This window comes from Thunnus albacares, chromosome 24 (assembly GCF_914725855.1).
Source record: "Thunnus albacares chromosome 24, fThuAlb1.1, whole genome shotgun sequence".
Taxonomy (NCBI): domain Eukaryota; kingdom Metazoa; phylum Chordata; class Actinopteri; order Scombriformes; family Scombridae; genus Thunnus; species Thunnus albacares.
Window position 1 is genome coordinate 8,147,298 of NC_058129.1, and position 11,646 is coordinate 8,158,943.

The window sequence follows — 11,646 nt, forward strand, 5'->3', positions numbered from 1 at the left end:
TTGATGATTGTGTGTAGTTGTGTTCAAGCTATGATCATGTAAATGGTTATACCTGGACTTTGTGATTTGCTTAGAGGATTGATGGATGGATCGAGTCTCGGAGAGGAGCTTGAGTCTGTCGGTGCGTGTGGACAGATGTTTTGTTTACACTTTTCTTTGTCATGTACGTGTTCTAAGCTATTCCCCCAGAGTCTCATCTTGTCTTACAGTCAAATTTCTACAGAAGTGCAGTGTGTTGTGAAGCTCTTGTTAGCACAGAGGTTTGAAGTAGTCATTCTCGTTGTGTCACTCAGTTATTTATTGAGGTTATTGTGTCTGGAGTGCTCCCCATACAGACCTAAAAAACATAAAAAATCACCTTGTGCAGCAGAATTGTTTTTATCCAACAGCATTCATAATGTGCAGTTAATGCTATGAGCAATGTAGGCTGACAGCAGTTACAAAACAAACAAGTAAACATATAGGCAGATGCATAAATACATCAAATGAAACCTTGTGCGTCTGTCTCTCAGTTCCTTTCCCTTTATTTCGGTTTCTACCTCTCATAAAATATAGCGAGCACGTGTTCATCTGTGCTGCTCGTGCCAGTCACGGGTGTGAAGAAGAGCCGTGCCACCGCGTCCGGATCCGTGGCGCGCAAGGTGTTGAGGACCGCGCGCAGTCTGCTCCCCCGGTGGACCGTCCTCACGTGCTCGTAAAGCGCGCGCTCAGCCTCCCTCTGCAGCGCCTGGATGTAGTCCCGACACTCCAGCTCACTCACTTGTGCAAGACAGAGAAATGAGAGAGGGCTTGCTGAAGTTTTAGGAATTGTTAAACACACAGCCTGAAACCCCTGAATATGTTTGTGATTAATCTGGAATTAATATTATTGACTTACAGTAGATTGAACTGTAAATCTAATAGACAAAGCTATAGAGTCACACTGTAGTCGTGTAATCCTATATATCAAACACTGGCAGTATTAACTAATTACCTGGGGTGAACAGAATGGCTCCTTTCAGAAACGCGTATTCCTTGACGCTGATCCTCAGTCCTCTACACTTGACCAGAAACATTTTGATTCCCTCCACATCCCCGACGGGCACCCCGGGGTCTTGAATCTCGGTCGGCGTGTGCTCTTCGCTGTGCGTTAAGATCCTGTGTAACAAACTGGGCTGCTGCGTCTCCACCGTGTCGAAGTCCACGGCGTCCTGCACCATGCCCAAAACCAGCAGCGGCGCCCAGCTGTTGCGCACAAGCCGGAGCTGGTCTTCCGCCGGCAAACCCCGAAAGCACGGCACACTCTTCACGAACCTGAAAGTTTTTACGAGCACTTCGGAGGCCGCTTTGAAAACTAACTGCGGAGCTCGCGTGACCACCAGTTTCCTGTTGGACGCGCAGGAGCACAGCCGGTGCGTAGCGGCCGCCTCCACGCGCCGCTGCGGACAGTCAGCGCCTCTGAGGATGCTGTAGAGGATGCTGCCGCGCGCTGTATCCTCTCTGCCTGCATCACAGCACGACATGACACTCCGCACTGCACCGCACACTGACTCATCACGAGCTGCTTCCCGCGGAGATCATCTTTTATATATACAGTAGACTTGAGGCACGAGCCCACCTCAAGTTCACCAGTGCCTAAATCCTACGTCCGGTCAATACTTTCACAGTAAAAGCATAACAACGTAGCAGCAAGTAAAAGTCACTCATTATTAAAAACAATAAAATAAAGTTTTGTTTTTGTTATGTTATCATATTCTACATCCCTTCATCTTGAAAATATGATATACAGAAGGGTCCAAAAGTCTGAGACCCTACTGTACGTGTATAAATGTGTAACCTTGGCTACTGTACACATTACTTTTGAATAGTTATATTTACCTTTTCTCATGTTGCGTAACTAAGTCTTACAATACGTTCATTATTAGTTGGAATAATCAGTTGGAATAGTTGCACCATATTTTGGACTGTAGGAGACATTTTATTATTATCTTGCAATAGTTATTGTCTCATTATCATTTACAACTCTATAAATTTATGTGGAAACTGTAAGCTGCTTAGTCAAGTCTCCTTGCTTCAGGTTCATATTAGTTCCTCAAAACAGAAGAACACTTTGCACATCTATTTCATCAGACAGGTGCGTAGGAGACGGATGAATGGATCAAAAGTTGCAAACAAACTCTCACACACTGTCTAACTTGCAATGATATGTTTATATGTGACGCAACCTGCAATAATTGGGAATGTATCTTTTTGAGAATGCAGTTTAGGCTTTGGGGCATTAAGCATTTATTTCATACTAATCTAATCATTTAATTTAAGCATTTTTGAGGTACATTTATGGTTGTCACTATACAGAGTTTTTTACTTCTCTCCATGCATGATATTGGAGACTGTCATATAGTGAATTGATGTTTGTTATTTATGCCTTGCTATTGCATGCAGGGAATGTAATTGTTTGCAGGCTTACAGCAACTCCTTATTTAAGATGACTTCTCATTGTCACAAACTATTTCTCTATTCACTATTTATGAAGGTTACAAATAAATACATCACATAAGTTCCTACTTGCTGTTGTTTTTCAGGTTACAGTTGTTTGTTAACAGTAAAGGAAATGGCAATGAGTTTATCAGTAGATGAATACACGGCAGTAGAGTAAGTGGTCTGATGTGAACCCAAAGAGAGTGATGTTGGGTGTGTTACTGTCTTGCCATATTGGTGTTCATTAAAGGAGATTATTCAAAGATAATGTGTAGCCCAGTGACTTGAGAATGCAAACCATCAAGTAAACAGTGTTAGAAATGAACTAAGTGTAGGTGGGTTAACTTCTGATATATATCTGCAAACAGTCCTTGTTGTACCCATTTCACATTTAAATTCAGTTCACATTAATTTTTGTGATGTCATTGAGTATTTTGATGTAGTAAATAGTCTTTATTTTGAAATCAACCAACATCCAGTTTTGCTTTGGCTTTCTGTAGATGGCTTGATGCAAGACTTTACTGCAGGCTAATAAGTAAAATCAGGGCTGGCCCAAGACACTGAGGGGCCCTGAGCAAGACTTGATTTGGGGGTCTTCACCTCCCTCTAACATCAATCATCTGTGTGTTTTGCATCGGAAGATTGTGTACTTGTTTGCAGTGAATGTAGTTGTGCTGTGAGAGCTAGCACGCAAGTGGAAGCTTATTGTACAGATGTTGCCGAAAATATTGGTACCTTTCCACCTTTTTAAAAAAAAAAAAAAAATTATTTCACATTGAATATAACAGAAACTTTGCTTTTGATTTACAACTTAACATATTATTTAATACAACAAAACAAATGAAAATGGCCAAAAATATTGGTGCCTGTTTGATATTAACTGGATGCAACATGAATTAAATCCTCCAGTCTGAACAAGTTTCAACGAACAACTTTGAACGCTCTTCTCACTTGGACACAGCATTGTCCCCTGCTCATCACGCCATCAGTATACGACATCCCCCCTTACTTGGGATTAAACTCCAAAACTCTGGATTATACACAATTTACAATATTCCCATCCCTGGGCACTGCTTTTAAACATTTTTCTTCTTTTGCATCCTGCTTTAGTGAATCATTTTTTGACTAAAATAAACTAAAATGTAAAAACATACATAAACATGACTGGCATACATATTTTTTTCTCTTTTTTTTGCACAAGAAGTCATCATTTTAGTCATTCATCCATAACCTTGGAAGGCTGCTTTAGTGTTGGTTTATTTAATATAAAGTCTGTTAGTCTCTGTGGCAGTTTGATCTGCCTGTGGGGTCTCTCATACTTGGGTGTGAGAGGCTTTATTATGATCCCCTCAGTATGAGTCTGGAATGGTGTGTCTTTTTTAGTCAGTCCCCACAGAGGCTCTGATATACTGGCGAACTGGGGTATGAATCGGCTACTGTAGCTAGCTAAGCCCAGAAAGCTGTGTACTTCTGGTGCATTCTCAGGCTCTCGCGCCTCAACTATAGCTCTCACTCTTTCAGCAGTGGGACTAATGCCCTTCTGTGAGAGTAGCATGCCCATGAATATTCGCTTGTCCATATTGAACTGACATTTCCCTGCATTTAGGGTCAGCCCACAGCTCTCCAGTCTCTTCAGAACTGCATGGCGTCGTTGGTCATGGGTCTCTTGGTCTGGGGCATGAACGATTATGTCGTCAGAAACATTTTCTACACCCTCAATGCCGGCCAGTGCCGTTGCAATCTAATGCTGATATTGTTCACTAGCTGATGACACACCAAATAAAAGTCTCTTGTACCTGAAGGTACGGGTGTGTACTGCAAATGTAGTGATATCTCTCGATTCTGGTGTGAGTTCTAGCAGGTGATCATCCCACTTTAGGTCCAGTTTGCTGAAAGTGACTGGTCCGTTCAATCCTTGTAGGAACTCGTCCACTGTGGGAATTGGATATCTCCCTCTGATGGCTGCATTTGCTCTCCTCATATCGAGGCACATCCTGATGTCGTCCTCTGCTGCTTTTGGAGCAACTGCAACGGGGTTCACCCATGGTGTGGGTCCCTCTACTCTTTCTATAATGTCCATTTCTAGCAGCTGACTTATTTTTTTCTCCACTGCTCCCCTTAGGTGGAACGACACACGTCTCAGGGGTTGTGCCACAGGTGCTACACTCTCATCAATATGCGGACTTATTTGCTTGGTGTTTAGTTTACCAACCCCTTGAAACAGTTTTGGATATTGTCTCTGTATCTCTGACTTGATATCTGTTACTGTGGATATGTTTGTGCCCACTCTCAACACATCTAGCTTAATAGCAGTTTTCTTACTAAGCAGTGGTTCTCCATGTCCTTGTATTACTGTGAACTCTGCCTCTGTGTTACGCTTTCCTATTCTTCTTTGGCACTTGAACACACCCTTTACTGGTAGGGGCACCTTGGAAGAGTAAGGATACAAGGGTTTGCTGACTGCCTTTGAGGAGACACATTTTATCTTTTTCTCTTTAAGCATTTCCCATGTGTCCTCATCAGCTATGTTACTTGAAGCAGTTGAGTCAATTAGCATGAGTGGATCTACTCCACCAACATTAAATGTAACCCTCTCTCTGTTTGAGTCATTTTCAATTACAAATACATAGTCTCTGTCTTGATCATCTGATTCAACACATTTTACTGTCTGTCTGCTGTCATCTTTTGACTTGCACATCTTAGCAAAGTGGTCTTTTCCATTGCACTTTCTACATATTTGTCCTCCCGCTGGGCAGGCTGGGTCCTTGGCGAAGTGATCTCCATGTCCGCTACTGAAGCAGACTTTATCAGATTTCTCTTTTCCATCCCCATGAAATTGTGATTTCTTTCTCTGGAATTTTCCCCCCTTCCTGTGAATGCAGTTCACTGTCTCTCTCTCTCTATTCTGCATTGCCATTGCCCCCCCCCCCCCCTCATTGCGGCCATCTGCGTCTCCACCCTCTCACGCTGCCCCGCTATTTCCAGAGCGCGAGCCAACACCAGCTTTGGTTCCTCCAATAACTTTCTCTGTACATAATCCGATGTGCATCTGCTTAGCACAGCATCTCTTATTTGATTATCAATGTCCGCATCAAATGCACAGTCTCTAGGAGCCTCTAGCAGCCTCCAGCTAATCTCGTTACAAACTGCTGCACTGTTTCACCCGGTTTTTGTGCTGTCTGATAGAAAGCTTGGCGTGCGAACGCAGTGCTTACTGGCAGTACAAAGTAGGCATTTAGTGCTGCGCCTGCTGCATCATAATCTGCTTGGCCTCTCATGACAACAAAACATCCTGTACATCAGTACCTGCGTGATGTAGAAGTAAAGCCCGTCATCTTATGTCTCACCGGGGCTTCCACATCGGCAGACAGAATCAAGCCTTTTCCATCTGCGTACAGCTCAAATGCCGTTAGCCATCTTGTCCACCGTGGTCCCAGTGACGCAGGCTTTTCATTTAACCATGAGTGGAAGTTATCATCCTCGTTGCCGTTGTTTGATATTAACTGTATGCAACACAAATTAAATCCTCCAGTCTGAACTTCAAGCTTGAACGAAGAATTTTATTGAACACTCTTCTCTACACTTGGACACAGCATTGTCCCCTGCTCATTACGTCATCAGTACAAGACAGTACCCTTAACTTAATATTTTGGAGCACAGCCTTTGGAGGCAATAACTGCAGTCAGGTGCTTTCTGTAACTCTGAATAAGGTTTCTACACTTCTCTACAGGCCTACTCTTGTTGAGCAAACTGCTCTAGTTCTCTCAGGTTTGATGGGTGCTGTCTCCCAACTGCGAGTTTCAGCTCTTTCCACAGATGTTCAATGGGATTCAGATCAGAACTCATAGCAGGCCACTTCAGAAGGGTCCAACATTTTCTTCTCATCCGCTCTTGGGTGCTTTTTGATGTATTTTCATTGGTCATTATCCAGCTGGAAGACCCATGACCTGCGACTAAGACACAGCTTTCTGACACTGGGCAGTATGCTTCATTCCAAAGTGCCTTGATAGTCTTCTGATTTCATTGTGCCCTGCACAGATTCAAGGCACCCAGTGCCTGAGGCAGCAAGGCAACCCCAAAACATCACTGAGCCTCCTCCATGTTTCACTCCTCCATGTCTGGTAGAAAGCTTGGCGTGCAAAACGCAGTGCTTACTTGCAGTACAAAGTAAGTATTTAGTGCTGCGTCTGCTGCATCATAATCTGCTGGGCCTCTCATGACAACAAAACATCCTGTACATCAGTACCTGCGTGATGTAGAAGTAAAGCCCGTCATCTTATGTCTCACCGGGGCTTCCACATCGGCAGACAGAATCAAGCCTTTTCCATCTGCGTACAGCTCAAATGCCGTTAGCCATCTTGTCCACCGTTGTCCCAGTGACGCAGGCTTGTTGTAGCAGTCGAACTTTGGCAAGGGGTGGTCCGTCTTTCTTGGCAGCTAAACTTAACTTTTCTTTTAACTATGAGTGGAAGTTATTATCCTCGACGCCGTTGTTTGATATTAACTGTATGCAACACAAATTAAATCCTCCAGTCTGAACTTCAAGCTTCAACGAAGAACTTTATTGAACACTCTTCTCCACACTTGGACACAGCATTGTCCCCTGCTCATTACGTCATCAGTATAAGACAGTACCCTTAACTTAATATTTTGGAGCACAGCCTTTGGAGGCAATAACTGCAGTCAGGTGCTTTCTGTAACTCTGAATAAGGTTTCTACACTTCTCTACAGGCCTACTCTTGTTGAGCAAACTGCTCTAGTTCTCTCAGGTTTGATGGGTGCTGTCTCCCAACTGCGAGTTTCAGCTCTTTCCACAGATGTTCAATGGGATTCAGATCAGAACTCATAGCAGGCCACTTCAGAAGGGTCCAACATTTTCTTCTCATCCGCTCTTGGGTGCTTTTTGATGTATGTTCATTGGTCATTATCCAGCTGGAAGACCCATGACCTGCGACTAAGACACAGCTTTCTGACACTGGGCAGTATGTTTCATTCCAAAGTGCCTTGATAGTCTTCTGATTTCATTGTGCCCTGCACAGATTCAAGGCACCCAGTGCCTGAGGCAGCAAGGCAACCCCAAAACATCACTGAGCCTCCTCCATGTGTCACGGTAGGTATGGTGTTCTTTTCTTTGAAGCCTCCGTTTTTCTTCTGTAAACACAGGGTCGGTGTGATTTACCAAAAGGCTCTAACTTTGTCTCATCTGTCCAAACCACACTCTCCCAGAAGGACTGTGGCTTGTCAACATGCAAGTCCAGTCTGGCTTTTTTGTGTCTCCCTCTTAGAAGTGGGGTCTTCCTGGGTCTACCAAGGAGCCCATTTTCATTCAGACAGCAACAGATGGTGCGACTTGAAACTGTTGTACCTTGAACTTGAAGATCAGCTTGGATCTGTATTCAAGTTTTCCCTGGTTCTTTCTCAACCATTCAAGCAATCCCTCTGTTCTATCTCGGGCCAATTTTCCTCTTGCGACCACGTCCAGAGATGTCGGCTACAGTTCCATGGGCCTTAAACTTCTTAATAATGTTGGCAACAGTGGTCACAGGAACATCAAGCTCTTTGGAGATGGTCTTGTAACCTTTACGTTGACCATGCTTGGCTATTACCTTTTTTCTAATGTCTTCAGACCACTCTCTAGTTTTCCTTCTGTTTTCTATGTTCAATGTGATGCACATATCGGCACAAAACAGCAGAGGGAGTAATTTTCTCCTTTTAAACACCTGTGATACTAATTGAAACGTAATAGTCTGCTTAAGGTATCACTACAAATCAATTATTTCTTACAGCTTCTAAAGGGTACCAATAGTTTTATCCAGGCTATTAAAGAATGGCTTTGTAGAATAAAGCACTATTTCAGTTATTTCCACAACTTTTTTGTTTTGTTCCACTGCAAACCAAACATAGACACGCATTGATAATAAAATTTATTTTAATTTCAGCGCTATTCAGGGCGAATGGTGCATTATTTTAATAAAGTGCAATGGTACCAACAGTTTTGGCCACATCTGTATATTCAGACTTTGCATGTTTGTGCAGGATAATGGATACAGTGCAGGAGGAATATTAATGTCAAACCCAATGCGTATGTAAGAGTTTTATAAATAAGTGGGGAAAAATCCCACTACAAATGACCCTCGGCTCAGTCTCAGAGGCCTCATTTGAGATGTTTTGAGTCAGTGTGGCTTGCTGACACAGAGGGAGACAGGGATGTATGCAAAACCCAGTTTGTTTATGCAAAGTAAAGTCCTGCAGATGGGTTTCAGAGGGCAGGATAGACTCCTGTTAATGCGAGATCTGTTGCATTAATTCAACATAAACATGAGGCAAAAGCCTCAAAACCACCAAGTGTTTGTTCAGGTTGACTTCAGACTGTTTTTGTTTGCTGGTTAGATCCAGATACGCGTTCACAAATATCTAAATGCATGCACAGTAGTGTATATAGTGTTGGCAGCTGGAGTAACTATTGCCATGTTACTTAAAGGTCAAAGTTTTGACCCACAAAACTGCAAATATGTCAGTCGAGTGCCATTGAGTAGGAACTGCTTGCTCTAAATGCCTGATATGAATGTTTCAGGTTGCTGTCATGGTGATGTTCAGTCAGTCAGGATTATAGCAAACTGAATCACATCTATGATTTTGTTTTGTAAACCAATAGAACTGAGTAATAAATTACTTGTAGAATCACAGTCATGTGATGTGATGACAAAAAAATTTTAGCTTCTTGAGTAACAAAAGTGAAACACATGCAACATATTTTGATCTCAGCAGGTTTTTGCACGTAATAGCTGATGAATAGCAGTAAAGCTATTCAGATCTTAGTCTCCATCTTGAATAAGTTGTTAATTTGATTGCATACACTGGTTGAAAAGTTAACACTAAAGAAAGAGTCCTTAGCTGAGGGATCAATGATTCTCTCTTCTCCAAATGTCCTGAATGTTTGGGCTTGTGAGTTTGAAAAACTATCATATATAAGGGAAAAAAATCACGTAAACTGTCTGTTGCATTTTTTTGTCGGGACTCCAAGGGGCAGACAGCTATAGAGCCACATTAGAAAAAGTTTCAGTTAGTCCTTGACTTCTTTAAGACATCAATGATTGCATATTTAATTTATAGAAGAGCAGACACTGTTTCAGAATTGCATTGTGGAGTCTGACCATGTACAGCCTTTCAGGTAATGAAAGGAATTTAAAGACTTTAAGTTAAGCATTTGTCAGGAGGTCAAATCAGGGAAATGCAAGTTTGAAATGTGTTTTTGTTAGACATCTTGCAGCAAATTCTCTTCTTTCAGTCACATTGTGAAGAACAGAGGGAAGGAAAGTTTTCTGTGACTGAATCTAATCTCTCCTGATCAGTAGGTTTTAGCCAGAGGCATGTAGTCATTAGAGTTTAATTCCATTTTCTTAGCCATGGGGTTTTCAAGCAGCAGAGTGACACAGGAATAAAAGGAAAGCTGCCCTTGGTGTGTAATTACCTGACAAGGCCAGACGTTTCTCCTTGTACACGAATACGTTTCTATAGTAACACACACCTGAATTCAACCCAAGAACAAATCATCATATTATCATTCTGGCCACAAAAGTGGGATGAATATTATGCACAATTCTGAAGGATTTATACACTTTTTGTCAAAGTTTTTGCTAATGATACTCTCCTGTATTTCTCAGGGTTTATGAAGAGTTTCGTTCACCATCATGACTTTTCACACCTTTTCACATTGCACTTAAACAAGCTCCAATGCCAAGAAAAACCTTTAGTCAAAACATAAAAAGCTCTCCCTTTGTTTCAGTTTTGTTTTTTATCCAGTTTATGAGAATTGCGCAAAACTCACACTGAGAGAAATCCACTTCAGATTTACCAGATGAGTTTCAGGATGACTGATCAGCATGCTCAGATATTGTGTGACCTACTTTATGCCAACACATTAGATATGAGAATCCATGGTAGGTACCTAGAAACAAGCTAAAGCCAAACCCGGCATAGTGAGGACACCTATACAGTGACACCTATACAGTATTCTGTACTTTTTGTGTTTTGCTTTTTAAATTCAAAACTTCATTTAAATGTAAAGGACTTATACATTTTGTAGAATCCATCTGTGCAACTTTCTAAGATGATTCTGTTATAGAGCATTAAACTTTTAAACCTGCCTGGATTGGCAGGATTAACACGCACATGCAAATACTGTGTTTCAGCTCATCTGTATGCTGTCTAGATCAGTTTTATAATTAAAGCTTTAAGCAACAGCCTGATAAATTACTTTTAAAATGAACCATAAATCAGTTTTATCTGACATCTCATCATTTTGTCCTCAGAAGTATTGTGTGAAATGTGAAGCAAGTTACTGAAAGCCTTTTGATGAACAACCAACAGGTTACACCTTCTATTTACTTTAAAAATTCTTCTTAAGCTGCCGTAGTCTTTGCACAGGTATTATTGCTGTAGCTCAGGCAATCTCCCAATGAAGAAAAATGCCTCCAATATACAGTAAATCAAAACAAGACAACCGCCAGACAGTGGTTCACGAGTGGCTGCTAACCTCTCATTATATCACAGGATTTCCTGCTTTCTCAGCTCAAAGCTTGCAATTCATAACTGTGGGAGCAAGCAGTGACTTATCTGTGCTCCAGAGCCAGAGTACACAGTCAAACAGCCATCTCTGCACACACTGCAGAGGAAAAACAACAGTCTGCCGTGAAGTGAGGCCCTGAGATGAGCCAGCAAACACCCCGGTCCATTTAGCACCAAGTTATTCCATCAGGCCTGTCTGTCTGTCTCTTAAGGTAAAACATCAGTCACCTATCAGCTCACCGTGTCCCACTAGATTGATGGGATCAAACCTTGGACACAAGGACAGCAGGTGAACGAACAGGCAGCATATCGCTGCTGTCAGCGGAAGACTGTTCATCTCCAAACTGCCAGCTTTTCAGGAATCTGAAAAATTGCTTGTTTTCAATTAATCACTGTGTGTAAGAGTGCCAGTTATTTTCGACAGAATTGAGTAAAACCAAATCGTCAAAATCTTCTTCAGCTTTGCTGTTTAACATGTTATCCTTCAATTTGTATAAAAATTTTAAATCACCTCAACCTTAATCCCTCATTGGTATTCTAGTACAATAAAGCAGAAATTGTGAGACTTAGAATTTTAAAGAATTGGATTCATTTTGGTTGTATTATTCGCATAAAATGTTA

At 41.9% G+C, this 11,646-nt stretch overlaps 1 protein-coding gene across 1 annotated transcript; it reads right to left on the bottom strand.

Annotated features, from left to right (window-relative positions):
- Positions 1-280: 280 nt before the first annotated feature.
- LOC122976538 (nuclear receptor subfamily 0 group B member 1-like) lies at positions 281-1,524 on the bottom strand. The gene is made up of 2 exons (XM_044345082.1): positions 974-1,524; positions 281-759 (listed from the first exon to the last, which is right to left on the bottom strand). The coding sequence occupies exons 1-2, from the start codon at positions 1,500-1,502 to the stop codon at positions 536-538; spliced, it is 753 nt and encodes a 250-aa protein (XP_044201017.1). The 5' UTR covers positions 1,503-1,524; the 3' UTR covers positions 281-535.
- Between the last annotated feature and the right edge of the window lie 10,122 nt (positions 1,525-11,646).